This window comes from Sorex araneus, chromosome 3 (genome assembly GCF_027595985.1).
Source record: "Sorex araneus isolate mSorAra2 chromosome 3, mSorAra2.pri, whole genome shotgun sequence".
Classification (NCBI taxonomy): domain Eukaryota; kingdom Metazoa; phylum Chordata; class Mammalia; order Eulipotyphla; family Soricidae; genus Sorex; species Sorex araneus.
Window position 1 is genome coordinate 183,393,166 of NC_073304.1, and position 25,481 is coordinate 183,418,646.

At 40.5% G+C, this 25,481-nt stretch overlaps 1 protein-coding gene across 1 annotated transcript in view; it reads right to left on the bottom strand.

Moving 5' to 3' along the window:
• Positions 1 to 25,481, bottom strand: part of CFAP52 (cilia and flagella associated protein 52) — a 75,530-nt gene that overhangs the window by 15,092 nt on the left and 34,957 nt on the right. The window contains exons 7-11 of the mRNA XM_055133021.1: positions 20,732 to 20,832; positions 13,358 to 13,528; positions 11,445 to 11,593; positions 7,436 to 7,581; positions 2,952 to 3,103 (exon numbers count right to left, since the gene is read on the bottom strand). Coding sequence (XP_054988996.1) covers positions 2,952 to 3,103; positions 7,436 to 7,581; positions 11,445 to 11,593; positions 13,358 to 13,528; positions 20,732 to 20,832 — 719 coding nt within the window. The remainder of the gene's footprint in view (positions 1 to 2,951; positions 3,104 to 7,435; positions 7,582 to 11,444; positions 11,594 to 13,357; positions 13,529 to 20,731; positions 20,833 to 25,481) is intronic.

Sequence of the window (25,481 nt, forward strand, 5' to 3'; positions counted from 1 at the left end):
TATCAGATGGGTTATGGGCAAATATATGAGTAATAGGCAAGTATCATAAGTTTTAGTCAAAAATTCCCTTATTTTAATTTCCAAGTGATGAAGATCTTTCCTGTTTCTTTTTGTGATTAGTTTCAATTTTCAAAGCATCATGGTCTAAGAGTAGTTCATATAATTTTTATCTGCTTGATTTTATGAACATATGTTTAGGATTCTAGCTTGTAGTATATTTTGAAGAGTGTCCTGTATGCACTGAAGAAGAATGTGTACTTAACTTTTGAAAGATGAAGGATGCATATTCCATCCTATCACATCCACTATTATTGTGAAGACTTTTCTGTGGGATAGGTGAATGGAGTTAGAAATCATTAACCCCTTTGTATTTTCATCTTCTTTGGCATATTTATTCCATTCCTTCTAACAAAACCATTTTCAGTTTTTGCCTAATTATTCAGAAGTAATAGAGAAGTTTCCACTGCTCTTGTATTGCTATCAGATTTTCTTTCCTGTATATTAGAGTTGCTTTAAATATTTAATGGTATAGTAGATTGTTTAAAAATGTGAGTTTTTGCTATATTGATCATTAAAAATGCTCTTAGTAGTCCTTTATAGCATTTATAAATTTGAATTCTGTGTTGCCTGATATAGGTATGACCACCCCAATCATTTTAAGGGAATTGTTTGCCTAAGATTGCTTCCCATACTTTGACTGTGCTTATTTACTGTTAGCACACTTTAACTGTGCTTACTTACTGTTAATGTGTCTCTTGTAGGTAGCAGGAAGTTGGATTCAGTTTTCTGATCCATAATGTCATCTTGATTTCATGGTATTAAAATTGAGTAGATTATTGAGATGAATAAATTCATTGACATAACTTTCTAGAAGTTATACATATTTGTGAAATTTATCTTGACTTTTAAAGAAGTTCCCTTAATACTTCTTGCAAAATTGGTTTCAAGGCAACGCATTTCCTAAATTCATGAAGCTTTTTATAATTTCTTTGAATTTAAATGATAATTCAGTTGGATAGGGTATTCTTAGTGAGATTATAATGTAATCAATTCATTACATTGAAGGGTTTTATGTTTCTTACTATATATTACTATTATCTACTGACCTTTAAAATCTCATTTGATCTGCTATGAATAGAACATAGAAGTTTCTTTAAGATCCTTCTTTGGGGGGCTGGAGTGATAGCACAGCGGGTAGGGCGTTTGCCTTGCACGCGGCCGACCCGGGTTCTAATCCCAGCATCCCATATGGTCCCCTGAGCACCGCCAGGGGTGATTCCTAAGTGAAGGGCCAGGAGTAACCCCTGTGCATCGCCGGGTGTGACCCAAAAACCAAAAAAAAAAAATCCTTCTTTGGGCTTGCTGCTTTTAATATTGTTTCTCGCTTTGGCTTTTATCCTTCTGATAACAATGTGTCCTGGAGTTTTCCACTTGGGTCTGTTTTGGCTGGGACCCTTCAGGCCTCTTGAATCTAGGTGCCAGCACTCCTCAACTCTGGAAAATTTTTATCTATGATTTCTTAGACTAGTGACTCTTCACTGAATTCACCTTCACCTATGAAGAGACTCTGGTGACTATTATTTTTTCCTCTTCAACTTATATAGTTCTCAACTGTGCTATTCATTTCTTTTCAGATTTTGCCATCTTCTGCTATTTCTAGAGATTTTCTGCAACTCATCATGGAACTTAGCAATCACCCTCAGTTGTGACTAGAATGTAATGCTTAGGCCTCCCATTGAATTTTTGTTAGTTTCAGCTATGTCATTTCTCCTATCATACTTTCTTGTGCTTTATTTACTACCTATATCATAATTTATCTGAGCTTATCTATGCTTTTTTAGGTCAATGTGAGAAGCTATAGAAATGTTTGGAACTGTTAAAGCCTTCCACATTTGAGCTTGATGAGATTGTTGAGCTTGATGGGATTCTACTTGGCTTCTTCTCCATTGTGTATGCTATGCTCTGACACAATGTACACTGTGAGGGTGAATCTTTGTAGTTTGACCCAATGGGAGATTTATAATGGATCAGTTCTCTAAGTGCTGCTATTTTTCTTCCCTGCCACTTCTTCCCAGGAACATTTTGTTTTTTAGTGCTTGTGATATTTAGGCCTGATATGTATTACACAGCTTCTTTCAATGCCACCTTGGCCCTGCCTCCCTTCTTGCTACACTTTAAAGTTCTATGTTTTCTTACTACCAACAACCACTGCCTTTTGAGAGGGCTTTTCTGTGGGATAGATAGGAAAAATAGATTTTCTGTAGCACATATAGAGACTAGAATAAGATATTAATAGCTTGGAGCCCTGGTACCACTAGAGGTACCACCAAATCTGTGGGTTCACCTCAAGAAATATAAGTGTGTACAGAGTAATGAGTAGTAAGTAGAAATTCTATATGAGTAGTAAGGCCAGGAAGTTTGGGATACAAGTATCAGAAAGTGGAATTATACATGCCTGCAGTGATGAGAGGTCAGGCCCTATCTATTTTAATTAATCTAGCTCTTCCTTGGCTGGAGCGATAGCACCGTGGGTAGGGCATTTGCCTTGCATGTGGCCGACCCGGGTTCGATTCCTCTGTCCCTCTCAGAGAGCCCAGAAGCTACCGAGAGTATCCCGCCCGCACGGCAGAGCCTGGCAAGCTACCTATGGTGTATTCGATATGCCAAAAACAGTAACAACAAGTCTCACAATGGAGACATTACTGGTGCCCACTCGAGCAAATCGATGAACAACGGGATGACAGTGACAGTGACAGCTCTTCCTGGAAACCATACCTTATCTACATCATCTAAAAAACCCTTAACTCTCTTAAATATCATAGGTGCTCCAGTTATATTTCCTTACGCTGCCTTAAATAAGATTGTGACTCTTTATTTGCATATATTTTTGAGTACAATTAAATGTTGGATCTTGTATGTGCTGCTTTGTCCTTCCCATCACAGGTACCTACACCAAGTCCCAAATGATGCAAGTTCCATCTGTACTGGCTGTGACACACTCCTCGTTGTTCTTTTTCACCCTAATACAGGACACAGAAGACTTGTGCTCCTTTAGGGCCTCCTCCAGCTTCTGAGTCTGGCAATCTATCTGCCACACTCTCACCTAAAAGCCACAAAACACAGGCTCTCAATACAAGCTTGGAAAGTTTGAAAGACTATCAACAAAACATTCCAAGAGCTTTTTAACTTTTTGTGAATTTCCTGTAGTCATCCCAGTTTTTGGGTAAAAAAAATGGGGCAGAAACATTCTTTCAGGAAGTTGTAAAAATGCTACTATCCTCTTGTTCTTAGGACTGATAAATATACCAGACACACACTAATAAAACCAACAATACAGGAGCTATTGCTAAACCAAGTTAATTAATATATTTATTCACTTACGAAAAACATTGCTCTCTAATTTATAGTGCTATCAGAAAATTTCTTTGGTACTTAGCACTGGATAAGAACTTTCATACTGGGGCCAGAATGAAAGTACAGTGGGCAGGCCGTTTGCCTTGCATACAGCTGACCTATATTTGATCTCTGGCATCCCATATGACTCCCCTAGCACCACCAGGATTAATTTATGAGCATGGAGTTTAGAATAACTCCTGAGTATGGCTGGATATGTCCCAAAAAGCAAAACAAACAAAAAATAAAAAAATATTTTTTAAAAAAACCTTTCATATAAGCTGTTTGATTTTAATTGATTAAAATAAATAGGTCTAAGTCCAGTTAAAGTGAGTACTAATTTCCTTTAAGAAATGCTTCTTAATACCCCTTCACTTTCTGAAGTTACAATCAACCACTTACATGCAAAATCTCAAAATTTCAATGTGATGTCCTCAAATGATAAGTAAAAGGAATATAGGTAAAAAGGATAGGTAAAACAAAAATTAGTACTTTCACAACTCTACTAGAAAACATGGGTGTAGGAAAAAAGAGATAGATTGGCAGGCTGAGCACAGTATTTTGCATGCAGGAGGTCCAAGTTAGATTCCTGGTACTATATGGTCCTACCAAACACCTCTAGGAGTGACCCCCAAGACTGCTAGATGTGGTCAAAAACAAAAAACAAATAATGTAGTCAGATGCTTATAATTTCTTACAATGAATATTAGATTTATACAACAAAGGAGAGCAGAAGCTATCTTATATAAGCCACACAAGACAAATAAAAGTAGTTTACACTAGACAAAAATTAGTGTTAGGATAAGTAAAAAGACAATTTTATTTTATTTTTTTGGTGTGGGGGGAGGGTTGGGTCACACCCAGCAATGCTCAGGGGTTAGTTCTGGCTTTGCACATGGGAATCACTCCTGGAGGTGCTCGGGGGACATATGGAATGCCTGGGATCAAACCCAGGTCAGCCATGTGCAAGGCAAATGTCCTGCCCGCTGTACTACTGCTCTGATCCTGACAAATTTACTTTTTACCTGCTAAGTGATAACCTTAAATGAAGCAAGAAAATATTTTTATCCCAAATGAACTGAAACACTCATGTCCACAGTGCCTAAATAATCCTCCATATAACAAAGAGACATGAACTGGATAGTTACCCATGTCAAAGTTAAGAGACATTTTACTAATATACCACATATTTTAAGGCATACATTCATTCTTTAACGAACATGATACTCAAATTACCTAACAAGTATTGTATGGGCACAGGCAAAATGACTTAAGGACTGGAACTTCAAATGTGCCAGGTTAATGTGCCCCTTAGTCATGATATTGCAGGGAATTTTTATAAAACTTAGCAGGAAGGCGATAAGTGGTGGGGAAGGAATCTTTGCAACCCAGGCAATGGCCATTTACCATTTACCAAGAAAAATGGAATTATCTGAGTATGTTGTTGCATGATTATTAGTGCACAGCTGATACAGTACCTCTCATTTCTAGTACTTACAAAATATTACATAATACGAAGGGTACAAAATTGTAATACAACAAAAAAACAAAGAAGAGATTATAATAGTTGTATGAGGCATGGGAGGAGGAGCTTACTTTGATACTGTGATAAGATTGCTGAGCAGAATTAAGGATGATTTTCTGTGTGATATTTCCTCCAGAACCCGTCATCTATTCAGGTTTAGACACTCAGAATGAAGATGGTCTGGTCCAAGCCATGTCTGGATACCAGAAAGGCATCAGAGAGGCAAATTCCACCCCCAAATGTAGAGGGACTTAAACAAGAATGCCGAAGGTGTCCACAACAACTCTGACATAGCGAGGATATTGAAGAAAAAAAGGTGGAAGTAAACCAGGAGGTTACAGATCAGAGTTGGAGGTGCAGCAGGTTAAGGGTTTAATCTGTTTGTGTAGTTGATACCTGCCATGTGGTTGGTACCACTGGAGGTGTGCTCTGGTTGCAAAATAAATACACAGTTTTGAATACTTTATACAGAACAATTTACAATATACCATTGTTATGGACGAGATTGGGCGCGTTCAGGGTGGTATGGCCGTAGTACCATTGTTAGTTGGAAATGGTCACTCTGGACAAGAACTGAGTGCTGAAAGTAGGTAAAAGGATATACATGATAACCTTTAAGTACGTATATTGCAAACCATAATGTCCAGAAGGAGGAGGGGGTGAGGGAGGGAGGGAGGGAGGGAGAGAGAGAGAGAGAGAGAGAGAGAGAGAGAGAGAGAGAGAGAGAGAGAGAGAGAGAGAAAGAGAAGAATAAAAGTCTCTGCCATAAAAGCAGGCTGGGGAGGAGGGGAGATGCTGGCGGGAGGGAAACTGAGGACACTGGTGGTGGGAAATGTACAATGGTAAAGGGATGCATGTTGGAATACTGTATAGTAGAAACCCAATCGTGAACAACTTCGTAACTGTGTATCTCATGATGAGTAAATTTAAAAAATAAAATATAACATTGATAGGAATGTTTCTGTCTTTACATAGAGAAATTCTATGTCTTTATACATGTCTTTATACACAGATACATAATTTTGTGTATAGTTTTAATTCTGTATGCATAAAAATTGTCTATAATCTCCCTGGAGATTAAAGAACATGCACAAGTCACTCACCTGGGAAGTAGAAGTGAAATTTAAGTACGGACCCAAACACTCAGCTACTAATCTGCACGGCCCAAACTCTGCTAAGTGCTACATCATGATGCTGTATTTTTATTCTCCTTGAAAATTAATTATTGGGCCTGGGAAGATAACATATTGGTCATGGTAGGATCTCAATTTGATTTCCAGAGCTGCATAGCCCAGTATAAGGTATGACCCTGGGATTTTCAGGAATCTCTGAACATAAGTAAGTACTTCCTCAGAACCTAATACTGAGCTATCTTTCCAGATTTAATGTGACTGAGAATTGCTGGGAGTAGCCCCTGGACCCCTGAATATGCCTTGATAGGCACTCCTATATAAAAATTAATTTTTGTTTTAGAGCCATACCCAGCAATAATTAGGTTCTATAGTCAGAGATCACTCCTAGTGGTGCTCAGGAAAATGACATGCAGAGCTAGCTCCACACCTTATGCTCCATCTCTCCAGTTTCAATAATTAAATAGCTTAAAAAGTTATATGATGGTATGGATAAAATGAAGGGAAAATAAAGATCCTCTGTAAAGAAAGGGAAAATCTTGAAGTGGGAAAAAGCTGAGGGTAGAGGAGACGGTTCAAAGAATGAATGAACATTAAATAGATGTCTAAGAATTCTCAAAATGGCAGATTAAGTAAAAAAGTAGTATAGCTTTATAAACTTGCCACGTTCAGTTTGGTGCAATTTTTTTTTTTGCTTTTTGGGTCACAGCCCGCAATGCTCAGGGGTTACTTCTGGCGGTGCGAACTGAGTCACTGCCCCATGCCAGGAGGGAAGGGTTTTTCTCTCTCGGCTTTTCCATCTTATGAGCACCACAAAGGGGAAGTAAAAGCTTGCAGTGATGCAATTTCTGGCAGAAATTTCCCTGGACTTTGTTACTAAACTACAGAAATCCAAAACCATGCGGCCACAAGAGCGGCCACACGACCTCATATCTCTTAATTGTCAGCAATGTAAAACATTATCAAATGGTTCCTTTTCAAAAGGTCTGACTTTGGGGGGGAAACTACAAACAATAATAGTGAGTTTTTGTTGAAATATTGAAGGTAATCAAAGTAAAGTGAAATCTATCAGCTACACAGGTGGGGGGTGGGGGCTGGGGGGAAGTATACTGGGGCTCCTGGTGGTGGAAAATGTGCACTGGTGATGGGATGGGTGTTGAGCATTGTATAATGGAGACTTAAGACTGAAAGCTCTGTAACTTTCCACATGGTGATTCAATAAAAAAAAAAAAAAGCAAGTGGGGGGAAATAAAATAAATTCCTAATTTGTTCCTGCTTGAATCTTAGTTTAGAAACATATTAAAAATGGGTAGCTGCTCTAAATTCAAGGCTATTTTAAAATATATATTAAAAAATAAAATATATATTCAGCTTTTCAGAACAATACCTCTCCTTCCCCACCACCGCTGATAATCCTTTTACAGTCACTGGTGGTAGCAATAGCTGTCACTCCAATCCTGTGGGCATTGTGAATCACATACATCAGTCGACCTGTCTCTGGTGCAAAGGCTCGGATTTTACCATCGTTCCATGCTGACATAAAAAGAAAACAAAGGACAGGTGAGTTAAGTATGCAGATGGTTGCTTTTCTAAACAGTAGATGATTGGATAGTAGTGGTTCTAATAAAGGAAAAACAGAAACCGATCTCCTGACAATTGAAAATAATAGTATATTTCTTTCCCCTTGTTTCTTAAATAGGACCTGAGTGATTTTCCTTCATTTAATCTAAATTCTGTTGCACCCATCATCAGGAGAAGGTTGAGATGGGAGGGAATGAAGATAAGCAGCTCCCGCCTCTCCTATGAACTATATATATTTTTAATTTAGTTATTTAAAAATTTATTTTATAAGGTAGTTCACAATATTTGATTACATTTAATACTCAAACACCAATCCCACCACCATTACACCTTCCAACCACCATACTCGGGATGTTTCCATCTCAAGCCCCAATCCTTGTCCCAAAACACAACTGAAATTATGTATTTTGTATTGTCTGTTATAAAGAACTGCTGAACGTGGTTACAAAAAAGTGTTCATTTAGGCAGGAGCCATTAAGACATTCTATAGGATATCACTAACATGTTGTTTTGGTGATGTGAGCTTTGGTATATATACATATGAAAATATGTCACTGTCACTGTCACTGTCATCCCGTTGCTCATCAATTTGTTCGAGAGGGCACCAGTAATGTCTCTCATTGTGAGACTTATTGTTACTGTATTTTGGCATATCCAAGGGTAGCTTGCCAGGCTCTGCCGTGCGGGCTAGATACTCTCGGCAGCTTGCCGGGCTCTCCAAGAGGGGCGGAGGAATCGAACATGGGTCGGCCGCGAAGGCAAAGGCCCTACCACTGTGCTATCGCTCCAGCTTATGAAAATATGTATATATGCATATATATATTTCCCTCTATGATTTGTTGCCTACTGTCTGAACCCCATCAAATATGGTGTGGTAATTATGGAGAATGGGTAGGGAGTGTCTTATGATGTATTGCACAGCCATGAAAGCAGCCACACAGTCCAGGAATATGTTCACTCATACATGAGGCTCGGCTTGAGCGTGTAGGGAACAGCCTTGAACATGCGGTGGTTGGGTTGTGGAGGTTTTCGGCTGCCAGAGCTGGGTCCCTTTGGGTCCCTTTGGGGCACCTCGGGTGAAGCAGCCTGGTGCAGAGTCCGGTGGCATGGCTATCGCAGCCTCATGTTATGCTTCCTTTTGGGGAAGTAGCCATGTAATCTGGGTGGTGGCCGATGACTAGATTATCTGGTGCCAGCAGGAGGTGGCTTATGGGCGTGACCCCTGGGTCACCAGAGACTGGGGTAAACAGGCAGAAGATCTCTGCTCCCAGGTCCTGTTGAGCCCAGAGTCCAAGGTCACAAAGTTCCGCATTACCTAGGTTCCATGGGATTTTTCACTCATGTGTGAGGCTCAGCCTGAGCGTGTGGGGAGTGGCCTGAACATGGCGGCAGTTGGATTGTGGAAGGTTTCTGGCTGCTGGAACTGGGTCTCTTGGGGTGGGGAGGTCTCTCACCGTCCCCCTCTGGGGTGCCCAGGGTGAAACAGCCTGGCGCAGTATCCAGTGGCATGGATATAGGGGCTCCCATGAACTATAAAACCTGTACATTTAATTAATTTCTATCACATCTAGGATATATAATTTAACATCTTCAAATAAATGTCACCGCTCCTCCGCTTATGAATGAGCTTGATGCTCTGCCCTCACTCCTGTCATCTTCACCTCAATAAAAATTTCCACCATTCATCCTGATGCACAAATGAACTTTAGTCATCCTTGATTCTTCTCAATTTCATCCTCCCAAACTAATCCAATAGCCAATTCAATAGCAAGTTCTATCAGCTTTCAGAAATTTACTAATGTTTTTATTAATGCATCATGATTTACAAAGTTATTCATAGTGGATTTTCAGGCATTTAATGTTGCAACACCAATACCACTAGTGTCAACCCTCTCCACCATCTTTCATATTTATAATGAAAAAATTATAAAAATCAGTATTTGGAGAAAAGTAAAGAATCAAGTATGGCTAGAGTGTGACTGATAAGAGACGAATTAGAAATAAAAATGCTGTTGTAGTAGAGAAGAAGGGAAGACAAGGATATAAAAGACTTGTAGGCAATTACACTCTTACTCTTGAAGAGTGGATCTGTGATCTGAATGAATGGTACAATCTGTCACATATTTTTAAAAACTGGAGAGGAGTTGGGCCACATCCTGTTATATTAAGAGGTTTTTCTGGCTCTTTGCTGAGGCATAAATCCTGGCAGTGCTTAAAAACTGTGTTTGGTTGTATACAAGGCAAGCACTTTACTATCCTTCTAAAATACCTGTCATACTTTTAAGAGATTTCTGGGTCAGAGCTGGGTGGTAAAACCTTGCAATTAGAAGATCTGGGCCCAATCTCTAGCACTGCAAATTTTTTTCCCCCTGAGTTCTGTGTTGAGAACAGATCACTTTAGAAGGGTTATAGACAAGGATAGAAACAGGGAGACCTAGTAGGCAGTTAATAGAGAGTGATGATGGTGAGGTTTGGCATGACATAAAATTATCGAATCCTGAATATACTCTGAAGTGTGAGCCATTAGAGGAAGTGGGTGTAAGAGGAAAAAGAGGTTCATGACTCCAAGACCTGAGGGCTCATTAATAGTTAACTACTTGTCAACCACCTGTTCAATAGTTCAGCAGGTAGGGCATTTGCCTTGCAAGCAGTCAACCTGGGTTTGATCCCTTACACTCCATATGGACCCCTATGCCACACCAGGAGTGATCCCCGAGCAGAGAGCCAGGAATAAATTCTGGGCACAGCCAGATATGGCCCAAAACCAAAGAAACAAAAAGTCTAAGTCAGGCTTTTTTCTCTTATACAACAAATGGGGTTCTTAGCACAATTGTCCTGTACTGACAGAGGTATCGAGTTTTTTTTTTTAATTTTATTGAGTCACTGTGAGATAATTACAAGCTTTCATGTTTGGCTTGCAATCTCACAATGATCAACACCCATCCCTCCACCAGTGCACATTCCCCACCACCAATATCCCAGGTATAACCCCCTTTCCCACCCTCCCCCTGTCTCCATGGCAGATAATATTCCCCATACGCTCTCTCTACTTTTGGGCATTATGGCTTGCAACACAGACACTGAGAGGTCATCATGTTTGGTCCATTATCTACTTTCGGCCTGCATCTCCTATCCCAACTGGTTCGCATCTCCCATCCCAACTGGTCCCTCCAGTAATCATTTTCTTAGTGATCCCTTCTCTATTCCATCTGCCTTCTCCCCTCCGCTATGAAGCAGTCTTCCAGCTATGGGGCAATCCCCCTGGCCCTTGTATCTACTGTCCTTGGGTGTCAGCCTCATGTGATGTTATTCTATTCGAGTTTATTTCAAAGCTGAATTACCCCAGAAAGTCCAAGCATGCGGGAATCTATGATTGGGAACTCTGGGTTCAAGGGGACTGGGAACGGAAATCCTCTGCCAGTATTCCCATGTCTCTGGCAACTCAGCAGACACACCTATAAGCCATTCCTGGCAGGCAGGTGCCAGATAATCTCATCACCGGGGGAGCATAACATGATGCTTGCCATAACCATGCCGCCAGACCCCGCACCAGGCTGTTTCACTCGAGGTTCCCCAGAGGGAGACACGTGAGAGCCCTCCCCGCCACAAGAGACCCAGCCCAGGCAGCCGAAACCTCCAGAACTCAACCACCGCCATGCTCACAACTGCTCTCCACAAGCTCGGGCTGAGCCTCACCCATGAGTGAACATTTTCCTGGACCTTTATTCATATGGGAAGACTAGTAACAAAAGAGAATGACAAGAACCGAAGATACTATCTGAGTCTGAGGTAAAAATTTGATATACTGAAATTACCGGAAATGATACTTTTGCCATCTTTCATAAAATCAATGCTGTGGCAGGTCATGTTGGGTATAGTTATCCGCAGCAATTCTCTATTGGACAGTGTGTGCCACACCCTGATGTCCTTCTTGGCACAAGTGGCAAACAGCTCAGCAGTACCACTACAAAGAAACCATCAAGCGAATCAGAGCTATATCATTGTTTCTTACATGCGTGTCTGAAACTAAAACGTATTTTATAAGGATATAGAGAAGGAAGACTCTTCAATGCTAATCATCTTAAAGGCTGATTATCCTATAGGTTTCATGTGGAGAATGGAATTTAATGCCTCAGATATCTGTAAAGAAGCTTCTGTTGCCTTTTCCCTTTAGGAAGAGTTAAGATAAAGTTTTTCATAAATAAAATTTACATTTTTGTCATGTTCTTCCTCTGAACTCAGTTGCCCCTGCAACTCAGTGATGGTGGAGAAAATGGAAGTGGATAGTTGTTTCGCTATATTTATCTCTGAGATAATGAGATGTTCTAAAATTAAATTAGGTAGAGGCTATACAACTCTATATATGCCCCCCCATTGTAATCTCTACAATAAATGGTATTGTATGTACTTAAATTTCAATACTGTATTTCTTGGCAGAACTATGAATTGACTCCAGAAAAGTACTCTACCACTGAGTTACATAATTGTTTCCCAATCTGTCTTTAAAATACAGGTCCAAAACCTAATTAGGATTAATGAATTGATGGACTGGAGCAATAGCACACTGGGTAGGGCTTTGAATTCAGCCGACCCAGGTTCAATTCCTCCGTCCCTCTCAGAGAGCCTGGCAAACTACTGAGAGTATCCTGCCGGCACAGCAGAGCCTGGCAAGCTTTGTGGTATATTCGATATGCCATAAACAGTAACAACAAGTCTCACAATGGAGACGTTATTGGTGCCCACTAGAGCAAATTGATGAACAATGGGACAACAATGCTATACAGTACTATAATAAATAAATATAATAATTACATTAATAATTATTAATATAATATTTAAAATAAATATATTGAAATATAGTTATAAAAGATTATAGGGCTCAGTAATTTTACATATTAATTCTATCAAACTTCTTAGAAGAACAGAGGCAGTGAGGCAAAAATAAATGACCAATGAGAAACATCAGCATTTCCAGTAGTGGAAAATTAGAAGACTTTAGTTACTATTCACAGAACCAAAATAATACCTCAGAAATTAGAGATTGATTCTTTCAAGTGAAACATTTTGCCTATTAGAGAATAATTTGTATTTTTATAAATTCAACATAAAAGTTGAAGAAGTTCAGGACTAAAGATCTTTGATAAGCCTCAGTGAATAAATATCATGAAGGGCAAAATGTTGCAAATTTGATTATTGGCTGAAGTTGTTGTTGATATAAAATTTTTGATGATTGTGTGTTTAATTTGTTTCATGTGGGACTTACTAAAAACTCCTTAACTCAATCCAAAAGAACTACTATAAGAACATCAAATCAGGTCAAGATTGTGGTTTAGCTGTGAAGCACATGACTCTTCTCTATGAGTCCTTGAATTTAATGCACAGCACCACAGAATAAATAGAGGGAAAAAATACAAAATCTGCAAACCCTAGAGGTGTTTTAAAGTTTTTTAATGCCCTACTACACTTTTTTCCAGTTTCTAGTATTGGGAAAATAGAAAAAAAATTAAACATTGTAAAGAAGGCCAATGTTGAGTAGCAAACACTAATGTACATTAGTAAAGGCAAGATAAAATCTATTACAGTAATTTACTGCGATATAAATTAAGGAGGAAAATGATGATGGTAAATTTTGAAATTCATGAGTACAATTAAATTTCTCTGCACACTATATCACAGTTCCACATTCTGTTTGTAGGAGGATAATTCCCCCCTCCCCCCTTATACTTACAATGGAAAGACAATGTCCTGGACAGCTTCAAAGTGACAAGTTGCAATGAGAGTCTCTTTGAAATCTGTAAAGTTGACACGGTAAATGTGTGATTCTTCTGTTCCTACAAAAAACTGGTGTCCTTCACCTCGAAGTGTGATAGAAGTGATACCACCTTGAAACTGGATCTTCCTTTAAGGAGAAACAGATTCAGTCAATGAGTTTTGCATGCCATATAAAAATTATGTAGGGGATACAATAATAAGTCAGAAATATATCTATAGATATGCCTTCACATAGGTAACAGTGAAAAGTTAGGCGTTAACACAGTACTGAGATTCCATTGTGAGAAAATAAAGAGACAGAGGCCAACTTAGTTTGCAATAATGAGGGAAACTTCATTTATGGGATATAATTGGAACACAGATTACAATAAATGTGGGATTTGAACAGAGATAATTCCAGGCAGGTATATTGGAAAAGATAGTTGTGTCAATTAAATATTAATTCAATATCTGAATATAATTTGAAGATCAAGAGAAACCTTGTCAAAGAATATTTTGATCATAGCACTGTCCTCCCGTTGTTCATAGATTTGCTTGAGCGGACACCAGTAACGTCTCCATTGTGAAACTTATTGTTACTGCTTTTGGCATATCGAATATGCCATGGGAAGCTTGCCAGGCTCTGCCGTGCGGGCAGGATATTCTCAGTAGCTTGCCGGGCTCTCCAAGAGAGACAGAGGAATCAAACCTGGGTCGACCACATGCAAGGCAAATGCCCTACCTGCTGTGCTATCACTCCAGTCCTATTTTGATCATATCTTTTAAAAAGAGAAGTTGGAGGGGGCTGGAGCGATAGCACAGTGGGTAGGGCCTTTGCCTTGCACGCGGCCGGCCCGGGTTCGATTCCCAGCATCCCATATGGGCCCCCAGCACTGCCAGGAGTAATTCCTGGGTGTAGAGCCAGGAGTAAGCCCTGTGTATCGCTGGGTGTGGCCCGAAAAGCAAAAAATAAAATAAAATAAAAAGAGAAGTTGGAAACAAGCTATCAAACTGTTAAATCATCTCAGAGAGATTGATCTATGGGCAGAAAACTCTGTAGCCTTCTCAGGATGAGGGCGGGCCGACTCCCCCTCCCTTCAGATAGGGCCAGCAGATACCACACCGAACCTCCTCTGCCATATAAATGAGCCCAATTCCACAGTTCCTAAAGTGAAACCTCCTCCAAATTTCATGGTTCTAACAGCACAACAAATTTGATGGGAATATTGCATAGAAACCACCAAACTCAACAATCAAAAACAATAACAGAGAAGGTTCACCAGCACCACCCAGCTCAGTAATCCGTCAGACAACGTTTAGGAACACATAGTGAGATATAGCAATCGATCATTATAAATTGACTTTTATTTATCTATTTTCTTATAATTCCACTTCCATTTAACTGTAACAAGCAATACTAAGTAAATTTGCAATGTGCCTGCTAAGGAGGCAGGCTTTGGGGGTGGGAGGGAAAATGGGGTCAATATTGGAGGGAAAGTTGTATTAGTTATGGGAGTTGTGGCATACAGGAACATTGTATGCCTGAAACAATTATATTATGAACAAATTTGTAAATCATGATGTTATCACTGTCATCCCGTTGTTCGTTGATTTACTCAAGCAGGCACCAGTAACGTCTCTATTACACTCAGACCTGAGATTTTAGCAGCCCCTCCTTACTTGTCTTTCCATCAATTGGAGGGTCTTTCAGGGTCAGGGGAATGAGACCTATCGTTACTGTTCGGACGAGCCTCACGCATGAAGGGACCGGAGGAGGAACCTAGGTGTGCGGGACCTGGGGCTGAGATTTCCAAGCCTGCTTGGATTGGGACTGGGCCTTCTCCATCCAGACCCCCAATTTTCCAGTAGCTTGGCAGCCACACCCACAGACTTCCCCCAGCCAGCGCTGTGTAATCCCACCAATGGCCAACATCCAGAGACTATAAGACCAAGCTCCCGGAAGAGAGCGATGCAGAGTCTCTTGCTCCCTGCTCCTGGCTGTCTTCACCAGGGCCCTCAGAGGGGACGGGTTGCCTTTCCCTTCCCATCCCAAGCAGAGCTTTGACAGTTAAAGACCTCCGGAACCCAGCCACAGCCATGCTCAAGCCACTCTCCACACATTCAGATGTGCCTCACGCATGAAGGGACCAGCAGAGGAACCCAGGTGTGCAGGACCCAGGGCTGAGAGCTCCAAGCCTGCTCAGATTGGGACTGGGCCTTCTCCATCCAGATCCCCCATTCTCCAGTAGTTTGGCAGCCACACCCACAAATTGCTCCCGGGCTGTGTAATCCCACCAACAGCAAACATCCAGAGACTATAAAACTAATTTGACCTGAGCACTGTAGTCTGAGATCTATAGAGAGATATTCCCAGGAGATCCACCTTTTAAGCTTAATTTTTCTCTTACTGTGTCCAGAAAGATTATTAAGAAGCAAACAAGGTGACTTTTTAAATGGCTATGGACTAAGGAAAGGAGAAATATGTCCAGATTAAGATTCCACCCTTAAGCGAATATTCTAGGACATCTTTGTCTTATCTTAGAAGAGCTTCCCCTGGAAGGAGGGGTTTTCATACGTTGATTGTGCTATCTGGCCTATGTATAATTGCTATCCCTCTCCCCCCCAGCCCTTGGAGATTGTTCTCTATGGCTGATGGAGGAGAAATATGGGCAGTGAGGGAGAGTGGAAAGAGGCAGAGGAAGAATAAATGACAATTGATCACCAACCAGCCTGGCCCCTGTTTTCTCCTTCCTTCATCCATTGCTGTTGGCCATCCGGGGTGGGAAAATGGCCTAACCACTGAACACACGTGGAGAGAGAGCACCGAGCCTCTTATTTATTTTGTAATTACACACTCCCCAAAGCATTACAGAGATTCAGTGCAGTCTCTATTAGGCTACTCATAAAATTTTTCAAAGAAGTAGATCAGACACTTCTGAAATTCATATGTAACCCTACTCCACGAATAGCTGAAACAATCCTTGAACAAAAGAAAACAGTAGGTATCACTTTTCCCAACTTCAAACTGTACTACAAAGACGTAGTAATTAAAACAATATAGTATTGGATAAAAGACAGATCCCCAGATCAATGGAACAGAGTTGACTATCCTGAGACAGACTTTCAAGTATATTTGACATTGGAGCAACAAATATGAAGTGAAGTAAGGAAAGTTGTTGCGTGAACGTTCATGCGGTTAGAGGCGCTGAGATAAGGAACACAGAAGAAATATGTCTCATGGAGGACCAAGGCTTGCTCTGGCTCTTGGCAAAAGCAGAGGGCCTCGTGGATCCCCTTTTATTGATCATGGTACCTCTAAAGGTCACCAAAGGCATCAAAAGATGTTACAGGAAGAACATTGAGGCAGCATTATTTCCTTGTATCTGCAGGCCAGTAATCTAGGCCTCCTGAAAGAAGATACAAAACCAAAACTGAAACCTTCCTTGGGCTAAAAGCACTTGGATTTACATCCCAAAGACAAAGCTGGGCTGCCACAGGAAATCTACATGTCAATTACAAAACTAGGCAGCACCTGAAATCTACATCCCCAAAGACTAGGCTGCCCCAGAGCCTACAATTTACAATATCAAAGGTCAGGCCTGGCTACCACCTGAGATCTGCATGTCAAAGACCAGCCAGGCTTTTGTGAGAAAAGGAAAAACTGCCTCTTTCAATATACTGAAATTATTTTCTGAAGGCAGCTTGAAGGGGGAAAATGTTCCTGTCTGTAGTACAGTCTATGTGGGCTCGCCCTGGTAGCTCAGTCCATCCCCAACAGAAAGTCTCTTTAACAAATGGTGTTGTGAAAATTGGTCACCTACATACATAAAAATAAAGAACTCAGACCTCTTTCTAAGGTCTTGCTCAAAATTCAAATCCAAATGAATTAAAGACCTTGACAGTAGACCTGAATCCATAAGATATATAGAAGAAACATAGGCAGAACTTTCCATGACGTAGAAACTTTAAAGGCATCTTCAAAGATGAAGCTCCATTACCAAGAAAATGGAAGCAAAGATAAACAATATTAAGTTGTTTATCTTTAAGGACTATATTAAATTGAGTTTCTGTACCTCAAAAGAAATGTGGACTAGAATACAAAGACAGCCCATGAAATGGGAGATATTATTTGCACACTACTAAGGGTAGACACTGGTGCCAGAAAATTACATTGGTGGAAGGATGGGTGTTGAAACACTGTTTGACTGAAATACAATCGTGAACAACTTTGTAATGCTCTATCTCACAATGATCCAATTTTTAAAAATTAATAAAAAAAATAAAACTGGTGAGGGTTTAATTGCGATGGGACCATTGGTGGAAGGAAGTGGGTCCTGGATAAATGGTGTTGAATAATTTTATACCTGAAATCCAATCATAACTTTGTAAATTCACAGTGACCTCTGAGCACCAAGCAAGGAATCATACCTGCGCGCTTCTAGCGTTTCCTGCAAAACAAACTGCTCCTCAGTTCAGAGAAATAAAAACCAATGATACTGACTTATCTCACACTAGTATGAATGTCACATATCAAAAAGTATAAAAACAAGTGCTGGGGCTGGAGCAATAGCACAGCGGGTAGAGCATTTGCCTTGCACTTGGCAGACCCAGATTCGATTCCCAGCATCCCATATGGTCCCCTGAGCACTGCCAGGTGTGACCCAAAAAGCAAAAAAACAAAAACAAACAAAAAAAACAAGTGCTAAGTGCTACCGGGAATGCAGAGATGATGGAATCCTCACTCACTGTTGTAAATTGGTTCAGCCTCTAAGATAAACAATCGAGGTTTCCTTAAAAATTAAAAACAAAAATTTGAAAAAAAAATCTAAGACTAGAGCTACCACATGGTCCATGAGACATAAATTTGAATATATATATATATATACACACAATCCAGAAATGACATAAGTGCTCCTATGTTCATTTCAGCACTACTCACAACAGCCAAAATATGGAAACGATCCAACTTTCCAAGAATAGATGAATGGATGAAGAAACTATGGTATGTATACACAATAGGATACTACTAGGATGTAAAAGAATTAAGTCATTTGCTGCTTTAATGGTGATCTGGGAGTATAATGCTGATTGAAGTTAGGGAGAACAGACACATAATGATCTTTCTCACATCCTGGATATAAAAAAAAGCATAGAAGAAAAATAACAAATTCCTAAAGGCAATAAACACAGTAGGAAGTTTCCCACTCATGAGAGGGATAGGACAGGAAAGCAGCGAACACCAAAGTGCTCCCTATCCATAACAGAGCCTTGAAGGAAAAAAAGGTGCCTGTCACAGAGTAGGCGAGAGAGTGGGAGGAAAATTGGGGACACCGGTGAAGGAAGTACTGGTGTTGGAATATTGCATACCTGAAACTCAATCATGAATAAATTTGTAATTCACAGTGATGCAATAAAAATAAATAAAATAACAACAACAAAAGATAGATGTATTCTATGCACATTGTTTGCAATTCAGAATTTGGAAACCCAAGTATCTAACAACAGATGAGTGGATTTACACAATGGAATACCACTTAGGTATAAGAAAATATGAATTCTTGCCTTTTATTATAACATGGGTTGAACTCAAGTGGATTACACTAATAAATAAAATAATGAATGACAAGTACCAGGTAATCTCATTTATATGTGGCATATAAAGAAAGAAAGGAACAGATAATGTCCCCCTCCCCCCAAGAGCCCTTAGGGATCAGAGCAATAGTATCGCAAGTAGGGTGCTTTCTTTGTACCTTGTTGGCTGGGTTCTATCCCAGGAACTACGAGGGCACCAGGAGTGATCCCTGAGCACATAATCATGAGTAAGCCAGGAATAAGTATCATTGCGTTGTGAGGATCTGACCCAGGACAGACCACAGGAATCTATTTAGCTTTCTTAAGACTCTTTTTACAGGAGCCCGCATTCTAGAATAACTTGATTTTCTGCCCCTGAGCAAGGAATTCAGATACAGGCACCCCGGTTCGCAAGAAGGGTGGTGGTCAGACCAGATAACCAGACCCATATCACATGACCCGTATCACAAGACCCAGAACTGCCCCCAGAACCGGGACATTCCTGAATATTGGCGCGAATACTGATCTCTAAAACCATAGGCTAAGGAGTGATGTCCTTTTAAATGGATTGGTTAAGAAAGTTTGTACTATTACAAATCTATTGGCTATGAAATGCGCGGGCTCTGCTGTAACGGCCGGGGAAGGCCTATATAAGATCTCCTTTGAAGAAGCTCGGGGTCTTTTGCCCAACCTGCTGGACCTGCATGTCCGTGTAGGTGGCTGGACCCTGGCTAGCCAGTCTTACAATAAACCCTGCTTGCTGTTTGCAGTCTCTGGAGTCTCTTTGTCGTTATAGGGAGATCTCGATCCGCGCCCTAACAGCGTATGGCCCAAAAATCAAACAAAAAAATCAACTACTAACCTAATGTCTGGCACATAATATATTTCAATGAATAAAACAAAACTGAGAGCCTGAGAGTTGATATTATAGTATAAGTTTATGACAGTGTATTTCATGATATGACTCCATGTATTTACTGAACAATAAGGTGCATTTATTAAAAGGACAGCACCCCTTTGTTAATACTGGATTACTTTCATTTAACACTTCACGGACAAATAAAATGTCTATTGGGATTCTAACTATTCACTTTAATAAATAATTTTTTTAAATTTAGGCACTATGATTTACAAATGTATCCATGAAAGCTTTATGCACAAAATCTTCCAACATCAATCCCCCCACAAGTGTTGATCTCCCTCCACAATAGTCCTAAAGTTTCCTTGCACCCCAGCTTGCCTCCTAAAAAGCACGGTTTAATTATTGTTATTTTAAAGTTCAATTAACTCATGCTTACAGTCTTGATGACTCTGTTGGTTTAGATACATACACATACCACACATCTGTATATAACTTTGTGTCTTAGGACCCTGACCCTTATTCCCTGCTACCTGCTGCTTTCCTCTGACATTTTCATTTATATATTCTAGGGTGAAATTCCATCTTTGGAATTTAACAAGATAAAACTCTTTAACAAAGTAGCACTGCGCTGTAGCACTGTCATTGCATTGTTCATCGATTTGCTCGAGCAGGCACCAGTAACATCTCCATTGTGAGACTTGTTGTTACTGATTTTGGTATATCCAATACGCCACAGGGAGCTTGCCAGGATCTGCTGTGCAGGCGGGATACTTTCAGTGGCTTGCCTGGTTCTCCAAGAGGGACAGAGGAATCCAAATCGGGTCGGCCATGTGCAAAGCAAACACCCTACCTGCTGGGCTTTCGCTCCAGTCTTCCTTTCCCTGTTCTAACCCTACGGGGCCTAAAACAAGAACTTACTTGACAGGTTTGTAGCTGGGGCTTTTACAGAAGACCAGTAATCCGGCTCCAGAGCCTACCAACAAACCTCCCATCTTCAGGCATCTGATAGCTGATACTCCCTAGAAGGAGAAACATCATTAAATTCAAATGGTTACATTTCAGATAAAGATGAGCTCAGACCTGTTTCGAACTCTAGGCATGAAAGTCAGATCAAAATGAATTAAAGACCTCAATATCAAACCTGAATCCATAGAGGAAAATGTAAGCAGAACCTTCCAGTATGTTGAAGCTAAGGGAAACTTCAAGGATGAAATACCACAGACCAAGCAAGTGTAAGAAAAGATAAACAAATGGGACTACATTAAACCAAGAAGTTAGACGAGACTACAGTAAAACAAGAAACTTCTGCACCTCCAATGAAATGTTGACCAAGATACAAAGACAGCCCACAGATTGGGGAAAAATTATTTATGCAATATCCATCTGATAAAAAGTTAATATCCAAGATATATAAAGGACTAGTATAAATTTACAACAAAAAATTCCAATCCCATCAAAAAAATGGGGAAAAGAAATGAACAGAAACTTCCTCAAAGAAGAAATAATAGCCAAAAGACACTTGAAAAATGCTCTACATCGCTAATCATCAGGGAGAGGAAAATTAAAACAACATTGAGATATTATCTCACACCACAGAGACTGGCACACATTCAAAAGAACAAGAACAGCCAGTGCTGGCATGGCTATGGGGAGAAAAGGAGTCTCATTCATTGTTGGTGGGATTATCAACTGGTCCAGCCTTTTTAGGAAAACAGTATAGGCATTCCTCAAGAAGCTAGAAATTGAGCTTCCATATGACCCAGCAATACCACTTCTGGATATAGACCTGGGGCCCAAAAACACAAAGAAGAAATAACATCTGCACTTCTTGTTCATTGCAGCACTGTAGGATATCATCGGTTTGTCCTTCCTCCCTGGCCGCCGGGAGCTTGGGTTTGTTGATCGCTCCCCCAACCTGTCGATTACCTTTGCCTCCTAATCAGACTCTGATGATTTGTAAATATTTTCTCTTCTCATTAATGTCATTTGCATAGTTAGTTACTTCAGAGCAGTTACTTTTTGTATGGACACAGGAAGACAGTTAAAAAGATAAGTTTGAAACCTAGGAGTTAATTGACTCCAGATAATATTACCTCCTGGACATCTGCTCTTGACTTAAACCTTAGTTGCCGTTACTTCCTAGATCCCCAAAAGCAGGGTCCTAATGAGCGACTGGATGGACTCAGGGCAAGCTGTGAGCTATGAGCTACCCTGGCATTGAAATGGGCCTGGCCAAAGTGCCATAATGCTTAACTATCAGTTAAGAGAATGGTCATGGACAAATTCTGTCATGATCCAAAAGATAATAACTAGATTCAGACCCTGCTAAGGTTAGGAATGATTGATCCGGCCTGAGCACTGTAGCCTCAGTCTGAGGTGAGATGTCCCCAGGAGAGTTGTCCTACATGCCTAATTGTGTCTATTACTGTGTCCAAACAGAATGGCAAATATTAGGAAGTACAATTAAGATGTTAATTAGGTCTTTGGTTTAAGGAGAGGAGAAACACATCTTAAGTGCTGTTTTGCCCTGTGGGCTGCAGGTGGCCAAGAAAGCTTGAAAAACATGTCAATTGTGCTTCCCAGGGGGCAGGAGAGGGGAGGGAGGCATGGTTTGGGAGGTGTGGTTAGAGAAGAGGTGGTAAAAAGTGGTGGCTGAGAAGCAAGGGTGACAGAGTTAAAGAGGTAAGAGTTGAAGAGAGGCAGACTGGGAGCTGTGGGCAGAGGTGAGACAGAGTTAGTGAGCGAGAGTTGGAGGGAGCATTGTGGAGAGAGAGTTGCCGCGGGATTGGAGAGAGTGCGACATAGAGAGAGGCTGTGGGGATTGAAGAAGAAGGAGTTGTGGAGCGAGTTAGAGAAGGTTAAAGAGAGCTGGGAGAGAGTTGGAGAGAGTTTGAGGTGAGATGGGGAGAAAGTTGTGAGAGTTATGGAGAGAGTTTGGAAGAGACAAGAGTTAGAATATACGACAACTGGTTATCAACCAACTTGACCTTCGTTCCTCCTTCATTCACCCACCCAAGACAACAGCCATCCCATATGGGGAAGTGGTTCAAGAGCACTGAATGCTGGGGGCGAGAGAGAGCCACCCAAAGAGCCTGCAAACATATAGAATAACATCACATGAGGCTGACACCCAAGGACAGTAGATACAAGGGCCAGGACGATTGCCCCATAGCTGGAAGACTACTTCATGAGCAGAGGGGAGAAGGCAGATAGAACAGAGAAGGGATCACTAAGAAAATGGTGGCTGGAGGAACCAGTTGGGATGGGAGATGCATGCCAAAAGTAGATAATGGACCAAACATGGTGACCTCTCAGTGTCTGTGTTGCAAGCCATAAAGCCCAAAAGTAGAGAGAGTATGGGGAATATTGTCTGCCATGGAGGCAGGGGGAGGGTGGGAAAGGGGGGGTATACCCAGGATATCGGTGGTGGGGAATGTGCACTGGTGGAGGGATGGGTATTTGATCATTGTGAGATTGTAACCCAAACATGAAATCTTGTAACTATTGCACGGTGATTCAATAAAATTAAAAATAAAGTTAAATTTTAAAAAATGTTAAAAAGAGCCTGCAAACATCCTTTAATGTGTAAGCACTCCTAGCATCACTCGGGCAAAAGGTGCTTACACAGCCCCAGAGGAAAGCGAATTACACACAGCACTATTCACAGTAGTCAGAATTTGGAAACAACCCGAATGATTGAGTACAGATGAGTGGATGAAGAAATTAGGGTGTATCTACACAATGGAGTACTAAGAAGCTGTTAGGAAAAATTAGGTTAGAAAATTTGCTATTAAATGGAACAACATGGAGAATATCATGCTGAGCAAAATGAATTAGAGGAGGGGAACAGACATAGAGTGATTGGACTCATTTGTGGGATATAAAAAACATAATATGAGACTAATACAGAAAGACAGTAGATATGACTAGTACTATTGGTCCATGGTTTGAAGCCTGCCTCAAGATTTGGGGGAGGGCTGGAGTGATAGCACAGTGGGTAGGGCATTTGTTTTGCATGCGGCCGACCTGGGTTCGAATCCCAGCATCCCATATGGTCCCCTGAGCACTGCCAGGGGTAATTCCTGAGTGCAGAGCCAGGAGTAACCCCTGTGCATCGCCGGGTGTGACCCAAAAAGCAAAAACAAACAAACAAAAAAAAGATTTGGGGGGAGAAGGCAGTTGGGATAGAGAAATGACCAGTATGAAATGATCATTGTGGATAAGAACTGAATGCTGAAAAAAGGTAAAGAACAAACATGATAACCTCTTAGCATCTGTACAGCAAACCATAATGCCCAAAAGGGGGGGAGGGGGGAAGTGCCTGTCATAGAACAAACTGCGGGGTTGGGGGATGTTTTCGGGAGTAAAACTGGCGAAAATGATGGTGGCAAATAGAGATAGGTATTGGAACGTTGTATGACTGAAACCCGACCATGAACTGCTATTTAACTGTGTATCTCACAGTGATTAAATAAAAAATAAGTAAAGAAAAAAAAAAGAAAAGGGGGGCTGGAGTGATAGTACAACAGGTAGGGCGTTTGCCTTGCACAGGGCCAATTTGATTGCTGGGTTCGATTCCCAGCATCCCATATGGTCCCCAAGCACTGCCAGGAGTATTTCCTGAGTGAAAATCCAGGAGTAACCCCTGTGCATGGCCAGGTGTGACCCAAAAAGCAAAAAAAAGAAAGAAAGAAAGAAAGAAAGAAAGAAAGAAAGAAAGAAAGAAAGAAAGAAAGAAAGAAAGAAAGAAAGAAAGAAAGAAAGAAAGAAAGAAAGAAAGAAGAAAGAAAGAAAAAAAGAAAGAGAGAGAGAAAGGGAGGGAGGGAGGGAGGGAGGGAAGGAGGGAGGGAAGGAGGGAAAGAAAGAGAGGGAGGTAGGAAGGGAAAGAAAGAAAGAAAGAAAGAAAGAAAGAAAGAGAGAGAGAGAGAGAGAGAGAGAAAGAAAGAAAGAAAGAAAGAAAGAAAGAAAGAAAGAAAGAAAGAAAGAAAGAAAGAAAGAAAGAAAGAAAGAAAGGGAAGGAAGGAAGGAAGGAAGAAAGAAAGAAAGAAAGAAAGAAAGAAAGAAAGAAAGAAAGAAAGAAAGAAAGAAAGAAAGAAAGAAAGAGAAAAGAAAACTGAAGAAAAGAAAGGAAAGAAAAGAAAAGAAATAAGAAAGAACAGGAGAGAATGGAGACAAATGCCCTGCTCATGGATTGGGAGAATTAGCATTGTCAAAATGGCAATATTCCCCAAAGCATTATACAAAGATTCAGTACAGTCCTTATAAGGATACCCATGATATTTTTTAAAGAAAAAGATCAAGCACTCCTGAAATTCATATGGAAAAATAACCCTTCCCCCACACGAAGAGCTAAAGAAGATGGGAGGCATCACTTTCCCAAAATTCAAATTGTATTACAAAGCAGTAGTAATCAAAACAGCATAGTATTGGAATAAAGACAGACCCACAGCTCTATCAATGGAATACAGATGAATATCCTGACACAGACCATCAAATATATTACCATTTAATTTTTGATAAAGAAGCAAGAAATATGAAGTTGAGCAAGGAAAACTCTTTAACAAGTGCTATAAAAACTGCAGAAACATGGAGGGAAAAAAGGAAAAATAATTCAGTCCACTTTTTAATGGATCAAAAGTCAGATCAGAATGGATTAAAGACTCAATAT